The following is a 19,256-nucleotide window of genomic DNA, read 5'->3' as shown; positions in this document are numbered from 1 at the left end:
TCTACAATAGTCATTTGTGGTATGTATTATTACCATTTATAATTTGTACGAAAATAGTTTGGAGGTTGCAAATGAGGTTTATCTTTTCAACAATGAAATATGGTTCTCATTATAAAACCATCTTGAATGACTCACATAATGAGATCCTTTTATATTTTTAGGACGTTATTATGGTTCGATAGAGATTCTATCTCTCTTTTCTCCTAAATCCAAAAAGGGTAGGAACTTTCCCATTTTTTTCTCTTTCAACCTCATCATCATCTGTAAGAAGAATGGTGATTATGCATAAAACTACTAAGGTGAAAAGGGAGTCTCCAAAAATGAAAAGGGAGTCTCCAAAGATCAATGTGGTTGCTGTAGGCGATGCAGGGATCACTACCCTCAACAAAATGGTTTTGGGTGGTTTGAAGGTATGAGTCTTCTTGTTTTGGATATTCCATGCAAAATTCCCTTTGGAGAAAGTGACTAATTGTGTTTTTTTTTTTTGAGAAAAATGACTATGAATGCAAATAACTCTATAATTTAACCACTTTTCTATGTAATTGTATTTAATATATGTTTACAAAACAGTAATTACAATTCTTTTCTTATCAGGATTAGTAATTTAAGATATTATTTTGTTTTTATATTTTTCTAAAAATTTAATAATTGTAGTCCTTTTATATTTTTATGTTTTCAGTTTATTATACTTTTATATTTGTTTTCTTTTTATACATGTCAAAATCTTATCGACACATTTGACACGTATCACAATAAATGAGTTTATTACCTTTGAAAACTAATTTGGGAACATTTTGGTGGCTTTTAATTTTTTTTTTTTTTTTTTTGTAAAATATAGTATTTTTGAAAATTTGTATTATAGGTAATTTCAGAGAAGTGATGTATGAAAATGGGCTTACTCAATTTTGGGCCTTTTCACTATTCTCTAACCCTAAACCCTTTCTCTCCCCTATTCTTCTGCAAATCTCCTCCTCTTCTTCTTCATTTTGATACTTTCAAAAATTCACCAAAAAGTTTCGATTTTTAATCGATTTGGAAGATGACACTAGGGTTGTTATTAGGGATTGGTAGATCATTCCGAAGAAAGAGAGCTTCTTCACTTGATATCCTCTCTCCCAAACGAGCTCCTCGAAACTTCTACAAAGGGAACAACTGTAAATCTACTGGTTTCCACACTAGAAAAGGTTTCATTTTTATTATCTAATTGAATTGTATTGATGCTTGAAAAAAGTTGTTTCTTGGTGATAGATGCAATGTTGTTTTGTATGTAGTAGAGAAAGCTTTGAACTTGAACTCAGTTTTGGGATTGTAAAATGCATAATGCTTCACGGCATTTCATATAAGTTCTCATGGTGCAGTTGAGATTTAAGCTGTGTTCATGTACACTTGTGTAGTGGTTGATGTTGGAAATGTTGTTTGAATTTAGATATATGGAATCTAAAGGAGAGAAAGTTTGGTTTTTTAGGTAGAACGCTTATGACTTGAGCTCAGATTTGGCAGATTGATTGTGAAATTGAGATTAAGCTGTGTTTAGTGGTTGGTTTTGAATGTTGTTTCTTGAAGATGAGGCAAGGTTGATTTGAATTTGATTTATGGGATCTGAGGATAGTTGTTGTCAGCTAAGTATGGTTCTTTAGGTAGAAAGCTAGTCACTTGAACTCAAATTTGGCATATTGATCGTGAAAACGCATTATACTTTATCCATTTCATTCATTTTGTGTATCTGGAACTTGTTACCCTTTCCTTGTACACATTTTGATTGAAAGTTTGATACTTTAGGTGGAAAACTAAGATCTTGAGTTCAAATTTGGGAAATTGATTGCAAAACAGCTTACTATTTTACTCATTTCACCTGAATCTGGAACAATTTGTTGTCATTCTCTTGCTGCAGTTGATATTTAAGCTGTTTCCCATGTACACTTGTTTAGTAATTGATGACTGAAAAATTGTTTTTTGATGATGGTACAAAGTTGTTTGAATTTAGATATTTTCAATCTAAGAAGAGGTATTAGCAGTGAAGTTTGTTGATCCTTTAGGTGGAAAGCTAAGAACTTGAACTTAAATTTGGCAGATTGATCGGAAAAACCGCGTTAATACTTGACACATTTCATCCAAAATTTCGCCTGAATCTTGGACAACTTGTTTTACCCTATTCATGCTGCAATTGAGATTTAAGTTGTTTTCCATTTACGTTTCTTTAGTGGTTGTTGTTGAATGTTGTTCTTGGTGATGGAAATAGTAGCAGATAATGCCAAGTTGTTTGAATTTTACATAGATGCAATCAAAGGAAAGCAAATTAGGTTGAAAACTAAGAACTTAAAATCACTTTTGGCATATTGGTTGTCAGATTTGGATTTGTAAACTTTCTTATACCTGTTCTCTAATTTTGTGACATGGTTTGCAGGAGGTTATGTTGTGCAGCAAGATAAATTGCCAAACTACGTAGTCCCTGATCTGACCGGCTTTAAGGTTTTCATTTCACCCTAATCTCTTATGTTCCTTTTTCGTTGATTCCTCTATATATATAGGTGACTAAGTAGCTTGCATCATAATGGGACATTGGTGAATCCCTTGCCTAAGTAGCTTGCATCCTAATTGAACACACTCCTTACGTTTGTGACCTGATGATCTTATTCCTTGTAAGTTTCGTATTACGAACCTGAAATGGAATGCTTTACTTCTTGTATTTAGCTGCTTGTGTGTTTTGCATTTCACCCAAATCCTCTGTTCCTTTTCTTTGTTTCCTCTATATAAATAGCTGAGTATGTAGCTTGCAATCCTAATTGAAAGTCTTACAAGTTTGTGATAATGACAATTCTTGTTAAGAACCTGAAATGAAATGATTTTACTTCCTGAATGATTTTACTTCCTGCATTAACCAAGCTTTTCTGATGAATATTTGTATGGTACAGCTGAAACCATATGTATCTCAGTGCCCTTTAAACGTCAACAAAACAAACGAGTCAAGTGAAGCTTCCAAGTGAAGAAGCCAGAAGAAATATGTTTTAAAGTCTTCATTAGCTTTCACTTAAGGACTATGTTTTTCTATGATCCTTATCAATCATTTTTGTTATTCAAAGACTACACGCAAGTTGTGGCGATGCGACAGTGAGTTAATAAAATAGACTGTTTGATTCAAATCCAACAATTCTGGTCTCACATATTCTCATGGAATTATAACCCAATTTTTCAAAATTTATCAATTAAAACTGTTTCAATTTTGGCAAAAAAATCAAAATAACCGAACCAAATTTTATATCGGTTAACTTCGACAATATTTTCAAAATAACCAAACAAGCCGATCCAAAAGTTTGAGGATTATTTTTTCCTTACTCTTGAAGGGTTGGCGTCTGAGTACCGGTTCGGGTTTTTTTCGAGTTTAGAAGTATGAAACCCGTTTTAGTATATTTTTGAGTTCGTATTCAGACTACCCGTAATTTCCAGAACTTAAAATTTGAATATCCAAATATGTCTAAACTACTAAAAGAATCTTAAAAGCTTGAGAAATTCTCTGGGATACCAATATTTTAGTTTTTGTTCCAAAACTATCACAATTTGTTTTTATTTTCAAAAATACCGCAAAAGTTTTATTTTTCTAAAAATACTACAAACATAAAAAGTTGATTTTTGAAGGTGTAGAATTATTTTTTTAATGTTTGGGTTGTATATTTAGGGTATAGTTTTTAGGGTTAGGGTTTAGTGATTAGGATTTAGACATTAGTTTTGAAGGTTAAAAAATTTAGTTTTAGTTTTGTGGTATTTTTGGAAAAAATATATTTTAATAGTATTTTTGGAAAAAATGTAGTTTAATGGTATTTTTGGAAAATAAAACTTATAATGGTGTTTTTGGAAAAAATACTTATTTTCATGGTATTTAAGACAATTCCCCTACAAACTTCTAATATTTTCTACTCAAAATTACCAAAAAAAAGAATTTAACAGTAAAAAGAATTAAAAACATACAAAAATCTGAATATTTTAGACATTTAAATTATTATAAATATAAATATTATTAATAAATTAGTATTGTATACTTATATTGTGGGTGTATTCGGATATTCGTTTTGGTTTGGGTTTGGATCAAATTTAGGGGGTGTTATTGAATGAAGGTTTTTAATGGATTTAAATTATTAGTGGATTTTAGAATTCAATGGATTTGTAAATGCATTTAACGTGGGATTAAGGTGAATTTCTATGTCATTAGTGGATTTGAAAGATATTACTAACAGGATTTGAAAGTCACTGTTAGTGGACTTTATTTTTTTTTTGTTAAATAAAAATAAGATAAACTACCAATAAATTATGTTAACTGTATCCAAATTAATAAATTAACTAATTGTTCCCATCACGATCCATTACAATGATTTCTCCTTATTGTTATTAAACATCTAAAGCTCCTCTTTCAAAACAAAACCTTTTGAACCATATCAGTATGATGAGTTGAAAGGTTGAAGCTAGTTACACAGGGAGAGATCATATCTCTGTTGCAATCATTAAATCAAAGGTTTTTTGGCATCATATCGATGAATCACTTCTTAACACAAATTGTATCAGTTTCCAATTCGTATCCGAGAATTCAGGGTAACGAGATAGGTCTGCGATGGTAACTCCATTACCAACAAAAGAGTGGAAGAGAGAATGATTCATAAAAAGAGATCAGGTTGGTGTGAAACAGTGATCATTTGGTAAGAGCAGACCTGGGTAGAGCCATCCATTTTTTTTCCTTATTCATTCTGAATGAGAGAAAGAAAGAGACTGAAATACTTGAGAATTATGTGGGATTCTGTTTGTTCATATTTTTAGAGTGGAATACGTTAAAATCTAAAGTAACATGAAATCCTATGGACATCTATCTTAACATTTTTGAAGTACATTTTGTACTAAAATCTATTTTGGCTTATAACTTTTTATTTTGTAATATTTGCATAATTAAACTCTTGCCATTTGAATAAATAACAAAACTTAAAAGTAAATTTTGTAATTAAATCACAAGCAAATCCCAAAATTGGAAACCAAATATTTATTACATAAATTTTTTTCCTAAAATCCCTCTCTAATAAACCGAATCTCTCTCCAATATATTTATATAATCATATGTGTTTTAAATTTATATTATTATATAAAATATGTTTATAATAAAAATACAAATTTTTTTTCACACATTTTGCAATTTAAATTTTTGAAAACGGACGTAGTTAACTCAATCAATAAAGAAAAGAATATATGTACAACGTCTACATAAGATATAAAATTTTAGATAATAGTTCAAAACCTTTATAAATAAGATTAATATGTTTACAACTACAAATGAGCATGAATTTTGATTTCTCAAGTATCCAAATTAAAACTTTTATTAGCTTAATCCGGTTCTTTATTTAAGGAAAATAAAATTTTTAAAAAGTTTCAGAATGTCATAAATTTTAATTTTTTAACAAGTTTAAAATGTGATAAATATTAAAACTTTAAAAAGCTGAAATTTCTGATATTTTATTTAATTTTTATAAAATATTAAAATAATGAAAAATATTTAAACTCTACAAAAATTAAAAGTATTACTAATATTTTAACTCTAAAAATATTTAAAATATAATAATATTGGACATAATATGATTGAACGGGTTTTAGTTTACATAAATATGATTATATTTTTCTGCGGGTTGTCTATATTTAAAATCTTTACGGGTTAAGTTAAAATATAATTTTTTATTTACAACAAAATTGTGTCGCGATGTACCGCGGGTTTACCACATATATCTATGAATTTACTTATAATACAAATTAATAAAATTATATTAAATTAGATAAAATAAACATATACAAAACTAAATTATATAAATCAACTACGAAAATGATCAACCAAAGAAATATATTAAATTATGGACCCGTGGTGTACCACGGGATAAATCCTAGTTCAATAACAATTGTTTTAGAAGTATTCTAAAATACATTAAACAAATACACTATCCAATAACAACATATTTTAATGTACTTTTTAAAATACTTAATTGAATAACACTAGATTTTAAAATACCTCAGATTCCTTTAAAATACAATATTCAATAACACCCACTTAGGTTTGGGTCTTCATGTTTAGAGATATAGAACCCGTTCGGGTACTTTCAGATTTCTGGTTCGAGGTCGGATCGAGTTTTTCGAATCAGGTTTGGTATTTGGGCCTTGATTTTACCACTTTAAGATTATGGGAAAAATAAACCTTTTTAATATTATAAAAAATATTTTAAATAATAATAGATAAAAGTTCTATTTTTTTAATTTATAATGTGAATAAACAAACTCATTGGAAAAAAAATAGGAGTTATATGATGAAATCAAATGGACCTATATAATTGGTGGATTTGGATAACAGAGAATCCACAAAAGTGTCTCCTTCACAAAACCAAAACACACACACTCTCCATTTTCTTCAGACATCTCTCTTCTCTCTTCTCTGTCTCATCACAAACCAAACCAAAATGGGAGGAGTCTCCTTCCTCTCCACTGTTCCTTCCTTCACAACAAACCTCACCACACTCTCTTCATCTTCACATCGCCCTGTGAGTTTCAAACCCATTTTCACATTCTCTTTATACTCCCAACCCATTTCTTATACTAACAATCTTGAAATTATGATGATGATCATCATCAAATTCAGGTTCTCATACGATGTTGCAAGATGGAACCACAAGTCTCCGGAGAAAGTTTACCTCTTCACCGTCGTGATGTTCTCAAACTCGCCGGCACTGCTGTCGGAATGGTACCCTTCAATTCAATTACAGAACCATCTTCTTAAAGTTCATGTCTTTATGTCACATTTGATGAGTTCTTGGTAGTGATGATCTCTATTGTTAGGAATTAATAGGCAATGGTTTCATTAATCATGTGGGTGATGCTAAAGCTGCTGACTTGAATCAACGTAGACAGCGATCTGAGTTTCTATGTGAGTTCTGTAACAAGAACGTTACTAAAGAAGTACCCAAGAGGTTGATATTGGTACTAAAGGTTTCATTTTTATTATGCAGCAAAGATCAAGCTTATGCTTTCGAGTGCCTTTAAGGCTAAACCTGAACTTGTACCTTCTATACTTAAACTAGCACTCAATGATGCAATGACTTATGATAAGGTCAGGCTTCACAAAAGTCTCTTATCTATCTCTCTGGTGATTGCATAGCTCTTTTACCCTTATTGATGTTGGCTTTTCTTTTGTTTAGGCTACAAAATCTGGGGGAGCTAATGGATCAATACGGTTCAGGTACTTTACTTACATGATGTAAAGAACATTAGCATAGGAGTCTTTAGATGATGTCTTTATGGAATCTTAGACTTGGTGTTAAATTTTTGTGTAGCTCTGAGTTGAGTAGAGCTGAGAATGAGGGGCTTTCTGATGGGTTGGGTTTGATAGAGGAAATGAAGAAGGAGATTGATTCTATATCGAAGGGTGGACCTATTTCATATGCTGACCTTATTCAATTGGCAGGTGGTGATGTTTATATACCAAGACTTGTTCATGGACAGGATTAGGATTGTGTAACTGAAGTCTTTCTTGGGTTAATGTCTTTTTGTAGGACAATCAGCGGTTAAGTCTACGTTTTTAGCATCGGCGATACGCAAATGTGGTGGAAATGAAGAAAAAGGGAACTTACTCTACACAGCATATGGTTCAGCTGGTCAGGTACACAATGCTGTGTCATGTTGATGTTCTTATGCGTTTTGAGCGGTTCAAATGGAGACTGAACTGTTGTGAATCTGTTTAGTGGGGCTTGTTTGATAGAAATTTCGGAAGGACTGATGCAACAGAGGCAGATCCAGAAGGCAGAGTCCCACAGTGGGGAAAAGCAACTGTGCAAGAGATGAAAGATAAGTTCATTGCCGTTGGATTGGGTCCTCGTCAGGTACAAGATTTTGGGTTTAAAATTATGGCTATCGGATCAAATCCGTCATAGTTACTAACCTGTATTTGATTCAATGTTTGGGGATTTCTAGCTAGCTGTAATGTCTGCATTCTTGGGTCCTGATCAACTCGCAACAGAGCAACTCTTGGCCACTGACCCGCAAGTTGCTCCATGGGTTCAGAAGTACCAACGAAGCCGTGAAACCGTATCACAGACAGATTACGAGGTTAGTTTTCTCTCATTCTCCTTATCATATATTCCTCTACTTCAAACTCAAGCTCATGTTTTGATTTATAAACATGTTTGCAGGTTGATCTGATAACAGCATTCACAAAGCTAAGTTGCTTAGGACAACAAATCAACTTCGAAGCATACACATATCCCGTCGAACGAATCAATCTGAGCAAACTCAAGCTATAAGCTATGTACACTATATGTATAACCTGAGAGTAAACTTGAACTTATTCAGCAATTGATTGCTGAAATAAACCAAAGATTTTTCTCGACATTGAAACAAGAAAAGATAAATCCATTACAAACAGAGAAACAGAACATGAAAGTCAATTCACGATAAAATGGAAACAGATTAAAGAAAAATAATAGGAATCGAGTTTTCGCATCCACGTTTAAGAAAAGCAAACAAGGACAAGAATTAGACTGCCTCAGAGAGCTTCGGGATAAAAGGAAATCAGAAACCAACACAGAAACTCCTCCTCCAAGAGAAAAACATATTAATGGAGAAGTTTTAGATACTGAAACAACAACAACAAACTCGCCGCATGACTTAGGATTGTTGCTGATCTTCGGCAGGCTTTGGTGCTGCTGGTGCTGCTTCTTTGATGTCGTCAGCAGCATCGTCCTGAATAAAAAGCATTTGAGAATATCATCATAATCAGAATCGGATTAGAAGACAGAAGAAATGAGAAATGCATCAAATGGAAACTAAACAATTTGATTTGCATAACTAGTCTTTCAGAATGACTTATTTTGCTCATAGTAATCAAGCAACAAAACAGGATTAAACACATGACATGACAATCATGAAATTGAGAATCAAACCAGACGGGACAAGAAAAACACGAATGCATCACCAAGCAAACTAAACCATTGATTTCCAAATCTAGTCTCTTAATGGCTTAATAAGACTCATGGTTTCAGATATCAAGCAACAAAACAGGCTTCCACAGCTTATATACAGCATTAGACCAGAAGAATGCATCAAAATGTAAACTAAATCGTTTGCTTCCTCAATGGCTTAATAAGGCTAATTGCTTCCGTTGTTAAGCAACAAAACAGTCTCAAACAGGATTAAACACATTTGAATATCACCAAAATCCAAAACAGAATGCATGTAAATGTAAACTAGATCCTTTCATTTTCAAATTTAGTCTTCCTCAATGGGTTAACAAAGCTCATGTCATGGTTTCAGAAACAAAGCAACAACACAGTCTTAAACACAATTAAACACATTTGAAAATCACTAAAATCAGAATCAAACCAGGAGAATGCATCAAAATATAAACCAAACCGTTTGATAAACAAGCAACATTATGCTCAACGTTTTCACAAATCAAGCAACAAAACCAAGCTTATAAGGCCAAAGTATAATACCTGCATGTCAGAAGTCCAGAGAGTGAGGTTATCACGAAGAAGCTGCATAATCAAAGTACTGTCCTTGTATGACTCTTCACCAAGAGTATCCAATTCAGCAATAGCTTCATCAAACGCCTAATAAACCCATAAACAAAACTCATCAAACACACATAAACAAACAAACACAATCATATAAAGCACACTTCTGATTGACCCCAAACCTGCTTAGCGAGATTACAAGCACGGTCAGGAGAATTGAGAATCTCATAGTAAAACACAGAGAAGTTCAACGCAAGACCAAGACGAATCGGGTGAGTAGGAGCCAATTCAGAGTTAGCAATGTCCTACACAAACCAAAACCAAAAGCAAATCTCACAAACCTAAATCATCCAAAATCAAAAACCAGATCGGAGAAAGAGATCAAAACCTGAGCAGCTTTGTAAGCAGTAAGAGTATGTTCAGCAGCATCTTTCCTCTCTTGACCAGATTTAAACTCAGCCAAGTATCTATGGTAATCACCTTTCATCTTAAGGTAAAACACCTTCGAATCTCCAGAAGCAGCAGCGGGAACGAGAATCGTATCGAGAAGCTTGAGGATACCATCACAGATATCAGAAAGCTCGGTTTCGATTTTGCTTCTGTAATCACGGATCAAGGAAACATGGTCATCGTTGCCGCGAGACTCTTCCTTCTGTTCAATCGATGAAATGATTCTCCAAGAAGCACGACGAGCTCCGATCACGTTTTTGTAAGCGACGGAGAGGAGGTTACGTTCTTCGACGGTGAGTTCTTCTTTGTCAACAGCTTTCGCGACTTTTTCCATGAATTCAACCATTTCTTCGTATCGCTCGGCTTGTTCCGCGAGTTTCGCCATGTATACGAATTCTTCCCTTGCTGATGAACCTGTTGGTGCCGCCATTGTTGTTTAGATCGGAGTTTGATGATGAACAAAGGAAGAAGAAGAAGATGATTCTCAGATCTGCGAGCGAGAGAGAGAGAGAGAGACTTTTTTTTTTTTCCTTCGGCTTTGAGATTTTATTTTTGTTTTTATTTGGAAATTTGTGTTTTTTTTTTTTTTTTTTTTAATGTTTAATTGAAATGAGTGGGGAGCGACGATTACGGTAAGGAGGAGGAAGGAGAGCCGTTGGATTGAAAGATGGGAGAAACACGGATTCGTAACGAAAAAAGGCGCTGGCTTTTCAGATACTTTTTAGGTCAAGTTTGAATTTTTCAATGATTGTAAAGGGTATTTTTGGAAATTGTTATTCTTAATGGGCTTTTAGAGCCCATGTCTTTGTTTGTTTTGAGTCCAATGTCTGTTTTATCCAGATTCATATGCACATAATGTTGTAGTATATGCTTTATATAAATACGCGCGGGAGGTTTATAATTTTGTTTCGTTGATTTTTTATTCATAATGTGATATTTTATTATTATTTTTAATTGATTTTCAAAAATATTATAATTATTTTCTCTTTAATTATTATCTTTCAGTACTCAAATTTGGATTAAAAGCATTTGATTCAATTTATGAAATATCATTTTTTTCTTTTTGATCATGTTATAAACTAATATTTCACTTTCATTTTATTTTTCCTCTTTATAATTTTATATATACAATTACATAAATGTTGTTTTAGTCTACCATAAATTTAAATCTTACTTCCATTCTAAAACTCAGTAACAAATTTAAAATATTAAATTATGATCAATTTAAAATGAAAGTTGAATTATATTATTACCACTAATAAAAAATTAAAGTATTGTTTTTCTTATTTTAACATTTCATTTTTTTACATAATTTATAGTTATTTATATAAACTTTGTATTAATTAAATAAATAACATAAATATGCACTAAATGAATGTTTTAAATTTATTTTAATGTTTAAACAAAAATGTGGCTTAGGTGGATGCTTAGGTGACATCATGAGAAGAGAGAAAAAGCTAACTTTATATATATAGACTAGTGTATATTTAAAGAATTTATCATTAAAAAATAAAAGAGATTACATTGTAAAATGTGTGTAGTGTATTTTTCTTCTAAAATCCTTCATTTCATATACGCAAAAAAAAAAATAGTCTATTCGTCTCAAGAAAGAACTTTCACATAGTCTAAACAAGGGATTCACGACCGCTTCTAAATCTTACGGTTCTTTCTCTCTCAAAACCCTAGATCTACAGCGTCTCTGTTTTGTTCTGATTGCCTCTCCGCCGCCTTAGGCTTCGCCGGCGATGTGAAAGGGCTATGTCTCTTCTCTTTCTTTTATTTTCCTTTGTAGTAGTAGTAGGGTGAAAGATCTCGTCTTCTGCTTCTCCGACAGTGCTAGGAATCGTTCCTCGGTTGCGTTGTTACGGTGCGACGGCGGACGATATGGAGAGAGATCTCGGCTTGTTTCCCTCTCCGGGAGATTGGTGGTGGTTTGAAGCTGCTCCGAGTGACCTTTTGTAGATTCAGGGCGTCGGATCTGAGCTCGTGAGTCACGCCCTCTTGCTTCTCCTATCCTTTTGCCGGAGTACCTAGCTGACCGAAAGCTGCGGTGGAAGCGAGCTTTCGAGTTTTTTCCGGTGTTGGGGTGGATCCTGTGGGCGTCGGTGGCCGAGATTTGAGGTTATCCTCAAAGCTGGCGTTCATGTGAGCATTCTCAATTCCTTGGGTTCAGTCCGGCCGAGAAGTGAGACAACAAGGCAGGTACTGTGATGGCCAATCCGGAATGCATCGTGAGGTGAAGCTATGCTAATCTGTGTTCAAAACTCTTATCTTTAGATGATTAGCATTCGGGTCTTTGAATGGTTCTTGCGGAGAAGCATCGGTTCATGCGGGTCTTGTTTCACGTCTTTTGGCCGGGTCAGTCGGATGTATTGTCCGTTTTGGCTTAGGATCGAAACAATGAAAGCTAGAGAATCTAAGTCTTTCTGACGATACGCCTTTTGGTGTTCGATGCTATTTGGACAAGTCCTACACGCCGATCAAGAGGTTCTAATAGCTTGGATTTGCTTAGATCTTTAATATAGATTTTAGTATTCTCTGTGTTAGTAGTTGTTTTCGTATTAGAGGGTAATTTTAGGTAGTTAAGAGATGATTTCACTCTGAGTTGTGGAGTGTTATCAATCTCATTGTGGTTAAAAAAATGCAATGGTCTTTCGATCAGGTTGCGTTGGATCCGCTAGTGATTCAGGGTTTTATTAGATCATCCCATTGCATTTGGTCCAATTCTATAGAGGTGAATATCATGTACCTTTAATTTGGATGTAATCCTTTGGTTAATGAATAGTTGAAGTTGAGAAAAAAAAAAAAAAAAAAACTTTCACATGTGACAACATTACAAGAATTAAACACAATTAAAAAATAAATGAGAGAAGGAGTCTAGGAGAGTCATGACTATGAGTCATGAGAAAAAAAAAAAACAAGAAAAACAATAAAGTCCAAAGATTATTCTGATAATTCTTCTCGAAGACATTTTTAACGTCATGAGACATACCCAAACACATCATCTTGTGAGAATCCAAAGGTTGACCTTGAGATTTTTTGTGAACGTTTTAGATTGACCATAACAACTAAATTACCTTTCAACTATATCCTCACATATTTCGGTAGCTCGGAGAAGGATAATCGGTTATACATTTATACCCAGTTACCTATAGACATCAATCTAGAACTAAGAGGACGCATAGCTTTACATCTTTCTTTAATTCTCACATTAAAAAAAAAAGCTATGGTTACGAGAATAAATTTTATTTTTTGTTAATCTTATCGTTCTTCGATATTAGATCTGTTTCAAAATATCAAACGGATTACAACGACATGTATGGGTTCAAGGATCTTTAAGTTTAGTACAATAATGGAGAAATGATTCAACAATTAGGATTGTTGAGCCACCTATTCAGACTTTTGTATATGTTCTTTTTTTTTTCTTTTTTTTTTTTCTCAAAATGATGTTGTAATTGGTGATATAGTTTCAAAACTCGTCATCTAATTAATGAGGCAGAAGTGCGTGGGGAGGGGTCAGTTGATATCTTCGTGGTGTTGAGAACATAATCATTCAACCTTGTTGGAAGCTTCTTAGGACGTTTACCAACACCCAATTCTTCTGTCTCATAGAGAAGTGGTAAATTTGCTGTAAACTCCCCCTCAGACCGATCGGTCTCACCATCAGATCGACCGGTCTTCTCCGTAAAATGATCCGTTCATAGTGTTTCTTCAAAAAAATAAAGCCATTCAAGTGTATCCAAAATATGCTGTCATAGAAAACTTGTCCATTTTATACTGCCATCCCATTAACTTTGAGAATCACATCATTCTCTTCCAAGTTCCAAATATACAACTTGTGAAAGCTCACTAACCTTGTCTTCAAGATTTGTCAACTCGTGGATCGACAAAGTAATATCGATGTGGCAACTTGTACTATTATAGTGCGATCATTATAGAGGTTTACCATAAAACATGAGTACCCAGTTTATGGTCATGGATGCTATGTGATAAATGCCCATTTTATTGAAATTCTTGAACATTTATGGATTCTCTAATCTATCTATGGGCTTTCTATACTCTTTGATCTATAAATTTTTCAACAACTTACATCTATGCCGACTAAACAAAACCCTCCATCTTTTCCTTTCTCAACACTAGTTAAGAAAATCTCAACATTTGGAGATGAAATTATATATCTGCAAAAACAAAAATTAATGTATGTAAGTAGTACTTATGTTTTGTTTTCTAAAATTTGTTAAACATAATTCACTAATCAAATCAAACTATTAAATTTAACACAACTTAAAAAGAGAAACGGACTATTTAAAAAGGAATTGGATTGTCTATGAAAATTATATAAACATACTTACATACACATATAGATAAAATAATTATATGTTTATTTTAACCTTTTAAAAAAAGAAATTTTAAAGTTGGGGTTTGTTATGAATAATTAAAACAACTAATGTTTATAATAAAAAATCAAAACTATTTTATCATTTAAAAATACTACTTTTAGTCAAACTGAATAATAAAAGATGGTGGTTTTATTGTGGTATGTGATGAATATGGTAACATTTGTCATACAATTTAGTATGGGAAAATAAGAGTAGATTTCGTATAAATGTACAAAAACAATATATTTTCATTATTCTCTATAAAAAATATTATGTATTTGTAAATAAGTACCATTCTCCAAAACACTCACATCATCAACAAAAAACAAACCTGCACTATAGAAGTTTTTTTACTATAAACGTTGACAACGATTCTAAACAAGAAAATAGAAAACCAAATTAAATATATTTTAATCTCATTAATTAACATGTCTTTCCAAAAGCGACACATTTGATCTTCGACCCCCTCCCAAAACGATATTTTATCATTTGCCCGATGAATAACCATAAAGAAAACAAAGCCGATGACAACAGTCGCATTGGTAGAGAAATAACTAATCTGAAGATGATTGGATTCTAACATACAAAGTTCTTTTATTTTTCCTCAAAAACAATCATGCTAGTGGATTCACTTATCAAGCTAGTTTTTAGAGTTTGAAGTAGTTCATAAAGATGAAACATATTATATCTTCCCAAAAAAAAAAAACAAATTATATGATATTTCTTTTTGATCAGTCTTAGTTACACAAATAAACCATATCCACATATGCAGTGGTGGAGCTAGGATTTGTGTTTATGGGGGTCAAAATGTAAAAAGAATATTTATAGGGGTCAATCTCTTGATTGTACTAGGGTTAATTTTAAAATTACAGCTAAAAATTAACTAAATTTCAAAGTTTTATGGGTGTCATTTGACCATCATGATCCTTGGCTGGCTCCGCCACTGCACATATGTGACTTCTCCCAAAGTGTCTAATTGCCAAGATAAGGCATTGCTATAAACAATGTGGTGATCTAAGCATAATCCCCAATGTAGCAAATACCAAACCTAGTCTACACAATATTAAAATGACTTTAAGAATAATGATGTGTGTAACTAAGTTTTGCACTATGGTTTATCTCGACCATGTCATGGGATTGAATTTTCACCACATCATTATTTTGCTCATCTCCAAAATTCATTGGTTTCATCATTACTAAGAGTCTAAGACATAATTATTGATGAGAGTTTACGAAGTCCTTAAGCTAAACAAAGCTAAGAAATGATTCTTAGTAATAAGGATAACGAACCTAATTGATAATGATACCTATGAGGGCATTATCCTAATTGATTGAAGTTCTTACACTCTAATCACTTCCTTTAATTTTCTTTCAATCCTTCACTTATGGTCGGATTAGGGAACTCAATATTAACAAGTTCTTATTACTAAATTCAGAACCAAAGGCCTCAGAAAAGCTAAGTTAATGATTTGTTCAATGAACTTGTTATCTTTGATTTACAAAAAAGTAACAAAATCCAAAAGAGACCAAAGACTTAAATGAAGAAAAGACACAACACTACACAAAATGGCAGATAAGTAAGAAAAGTGAAGTGACCCCATTTCATTTGAATTCTTCCTCAATAGCTTTGTCCTTTTTTACTTCACTACTTTTTGTTTCTTATACATCAACTTGACATCTCCAATTCTATACATACACACACACATATATGGTTTCTAAACATCACTAAGTAAAGAGAGAGATTAAAGCCATGAACCAGCCTGGTTTAGATTAGAATAACACAAAGAGAAGCCACACAAGTTCAAGCACCATTACATAGATCAAGTGACACATAAGAGGCTATAACCATTCCTAGATGCATCTTTAAGGACATAACAAGACCTGTTTCTTCATGGAGATGGCGGCCAAATATGCGGTTCCATGTCTAGAATTGCGTTGTCTGCGTAAAAGTTATCGTCCCAACCATGCTCAAACTCATCTTCATAGAACTCTCCCATTACACCATCTTCAAGAAACTCCCAAGCCAAGTAATCAGACCCATCAGAGAAATAATCTGAGCAGCAATCCTCCCAATCGTTTATCATATCATAGAATCCGATCACCCGTGGACCTAACACTTTCATATCCGGAAACTTCTCTTTGAAGAACTTGTTATCGAGTTGCACGTCCCAACAACCTCTAAGTTCCAAGAACTCAAGAAAGATGCAGCAAGATAAGATTTTGAGTACTCCTTCTGTGCTCACTCGGTGGTATGCGATTTCTAACCGCTTCAGCTTTGGCATTGTGTTGGCGATTGCATAAGCTTCATCGTCGTGAGAGACAACACTTGCTACGTCCAATGGATGCATGTTTCTGCAAAACTCTCTCAGGGATTTACAGTGTTTGCCTATGGCTTGTATCGCCTCTGCGCCTACTTTGCAGCAGTAGCTCAAGTCCAAGTAAGTGAGAGATGAAAGCTTTTCAGCTACGTTTACCACACCCGAATTAGTCAGACTACTTCTTGGCACCTTCAACGTTTTAAGCGAACCAGCACTAACAAAACATACAAAGAAAAGCAATGAACTTAGAATCAGAGAACGATAGATACAAAAGCAATGAACTTAAAAACCAATCTTGCTTCAATCTCATCCAAATACCATCTAGATTACAACTAAACAACATTCAACTCTTCTCAAATCAATAAAGCGTGCAATGAGCTTCAACCTCAGCTTAAAACATCACTAAAAGGCTACAGCTTTAAGACTCAGCTCCAGACAATAAAACACAAACCTAGATTACACTTAATAAACCACTTAATGCTTCTTATCAATTGGATCATAACACACAAGAAACATTCAAGAAACTGCAACTCACTGTTGTGCAATGAAGGAGAAGATAGAGTCATTCCTAAGGCCAGTGACAGAGAGTTTTCTCAAAGAGCCAGAGCTCCTAGGGATCAACATCTCAAGCATCCGATCAAGATGATCAGACTGGTGACAACGGTTACTCCACAGCTCAATATCAATCTCTTGCCAACAATAAGGTCCAGTAACAGCTCTGTTCCATGCTTTGCAAACTCTAGGCACAACTGTTAGAACTTCTTGAAGAGGTAAATGGCTAAAGATTAAACCAAGAGCGTCTGGTATCAACTCATCCCAATGCCTAAACTCACAATCTTCTTCCATCTACAAAGCAAATACACCAAAATGATCATTTAATCATCAAAATCTGAGAACCCAAAAACAAAAAAAACTCAAACTTTCTAATGAAACAATCACAAAGATCCCTCGTTTTCAATCAAGATCCATAAGAGATGATACATAAATGAAGAAAACTCAAAGATCCAACAAACCCAGATGAACAAAACAATCCCAAAAGAACTTAAGAATCCACAAAACGACAGCCAAAGTCTATGAAGCAAGAACCACAAGTTCCAAATCTTTAAAAGTACAATCACTTACTACTAACTCCAACTGAAGAAAGATCAGAAAAACACAGAGATCTGAAAAATAAAAAAGCTGAAAGAGAAAGAGCTCAAGAACCAGTGAAGTTACTAGAATTGGAAAGACAAGATACTAAAAGAAGTAAAAAAAAAAAAAAAAAACAACTTTTTTCCACACACCCAAAAAAAACAATTCAAGAAACTCAAAGCAAACAAAGACAAATTCACAAACTTTTATTCACCAGAGAAATAAAATCTCTAAAGCTCTTCAATATTCACCACAAGAACTTGGTCAGGAAAGAGAGAGATAGAGAGAGAAAGAGAGAGAGAGATGTACACTTCACCTAACGAGAGAGAAAAGAATCAAAACAATTAAAACAACCAAACAAGAAGAACAAAGCAAACGCAACTAGTAAATTCCAAGAATAAATGAATTATTTTTGTTTTTTTAACCAAGAAAAAAAAAACTAGAATTGTACAATCTTTGCATCATGTTTAATGGAGGAAACAAGAATAAAACTGTTTACTTACTTTAATTCTTCAATAAGTAAAGTGTAAGAAAACTTTTACACGATTTCTGATCAGAGAATCTACAAAAACTTTTATGTAAAAATTCTCCAAAAGAGAGAGAGTTATTACAAAACAATAAAGTTTTGATTTTTATTTTCTTCTAATGTCTCTCGGGACAACGCAAGAGATAGAGATAATAATAAAGTTTTGATTTTTATGGCACAAATAGGTGCCGTGGAAACTGGGTACTACTGTGTGACATTTTTGACATTATTGAGTTTGTTTACTTTGATGGTGAAATTACCGACACGTGTCGGTGAGTGAAACTTGAAGGTAAAGTGCACGTGTCCGTAGATACGTTGTGGTGGGAACTCTACCGACGTTGTAGAGTCGTTAAATTCAGTGAGACAAATGTGAGGTGAGAAGTAAAAGTCTTTATTAGGATTTAGAACCAAAGAGTAAAAGCGTGATCAATACGAGAATCAAAGCCCATTTTAAGAACAGATTTGACCAGATTCTAATTTCGACTTTTTTCACAAATCAAAAATATAGGGGCAATTAGCAACTAACCGTTACAAAAAGAGGAATAAAGAGGCCGGTTATTGTGGCTGTAGAGAGTCAGTGAGTGTAAAGACTTTCGCCGTAGATACTTTTGCTGTAGATACTTTTGCTGTAGACACTTTAACGGTTAAAATTGAATTTGTTTTTTGCTATTATATATAATTTTTATAAATATATAATGATCAATATTTATCCATATGTAACATAGTGACAAATAAATAAAGTTTATTATAATATAAGAAAATACAATTGTGATATTGAAAATATTAAATTTATAAAGAAAAGTGGATGTCAAAAGAAAGGAAAAAAAATGCTCATAATTAATTTACAAAAAAAAGTTTGAAAAAAATATATATAAATCTATAGAGAGTTTCTAATTATTATAGGGAAAAGAAAAAATAATTTTTAAAACTT

General features: G+C 33.1%; 4 protein-coding genes across 8 annotated transcripts; 2 read left to right on the top strand and 2 right to left on the bottom strand.

Annotated features, from left to right (window-relative positions):
* The first annotated feature begins 967 nt into the window (after positions 1-967).
* On the top strand, positions 968-3,140 carry LOC17884494 (39S ribosomal protein L41-A, mitochondrial). The gene is made up of 3 exons (XM_006288903.2): positions 968-1,184; positions 2,405-2,469; positions 2,913-3,140. Exons 1-3 carry the CDS (start codon positions 1,040-1,042, stop codon positions 2,982-2,984), a joined length of 282 nt encoding a protein of 93 aa, XP_006288965.1. The 5' UTR covers positions 968-1,039; the 3' UTR covers positions 2,985-3,140.
* A 3,267-nt stretch (positions 3,141-6,407) lies between these two features.
* LOC17884559 (thylakoid lumenal 29 kDa protein, chloroplastic) lies at positions 6,408-8,397 on the top strand. The gene is made up of 10 exons (XM_006288039.2): positions 6,408-6,554; positions 6,653-6,754; positions 6,850-6,937; positions 7,020-7,120; positions 7,209-7,249; positions 7,344-7,474; positions 7,563-7,669; positions 7,752-7,889; positions 7,981-8,115; positions 8,199-8,397. The coding sequence occupies exons 1-10, from the start codon at positions 6,474-6,476 to the stop codon at positions 8,307-8,309; spliced, it is 1,035 nt and encodes a 344-aa protein (XP_006288101.1). The 5' UTR covers positions 6,408-6,473; the 3' UTR covers positions 8,310-8,397.
* LOC17884619 (14-3-3-like protein GF14 chi) lies at positions 8,398-10,512 on the bottom strand. Its single transcript, XM_006288394.2, has 4 exons — positions 9,910-10,512; positions 9,704-9,826; positions 9,501-9,617; positions 8,398-8,748 (listed from the first exon to the last, which is right to left on the bottom strand). Exons 1-4 carry the CDS (start codon positions 10,399-10,401, stop codon positions 8,674-8,676), a joined length of 807 nt encoding a protein of 268 aa, XP_006288456.1. The 5' UTR covers positions 10,402-10,512; the 3' UTR covers positions 8,398-8,673.
* A 5,449-nt stretch (positions 10,513-15,961) lies between these two features.
* Positions 15,962-18,418, bottom strand: LOC17881781 (F-box protein FBW2). Of its 5 annotated transcripts, none has more exons than XM_023780581.1 (3): positions 18,303-18,418; positions 17,204-17,514; positions 15,962-16,882 (listed from the first exon to the last, which is right to left on the bottom strand). In XM_023780581.1, the coding sequence occupies exons 2-3, from the start codon at positions 17,512-17,514 to the stop codon at positions 16,240-16,242; spliced, it is 954 nt and encodes a 317-aa protein (XP_023636349.1). In that variant the 5' UTR covers positions 18,303-18,418; the 3' UTR covers positions 15,962-16,239. The 5 variants fall into 5 exon arrangements, with proteins under 5 accessions (XP_023636349.1, XP_023636350.1, XP_006286533.1 ...); XM_023780582.1 differs by lacking the exon at positions 18,303-18,418 and adding an exon at positions 18,116-18,134; XM_006286471.2 differs by lacking the exon at positions 18,303-18,418 and adding an exon at positions 18,014-18,109.
* Positions 18,419-19,256: the final 838 nt, after the last annotated feature.

Source organism: Capsella rubella, unplaced genomic scaffold, assembly GCF_000375325.1.
Source record: "Capsella rubella cultivar Monte Gargano unplaced genomic scaffold, Caprub1_0 scaffold_6, whole genome shotgun sequence".
Lineage (NCBI taxonomy): Eukaryota > Viridiplantae > Streptophyta > Magnoliopsida > Brassicales > Brassicaceae > Capsella > Capsella rubella.
Note: the sequence above shows the minus strand (reverse complement) of the source record. Positions and strands in the feature narration are given on the sequence as shown.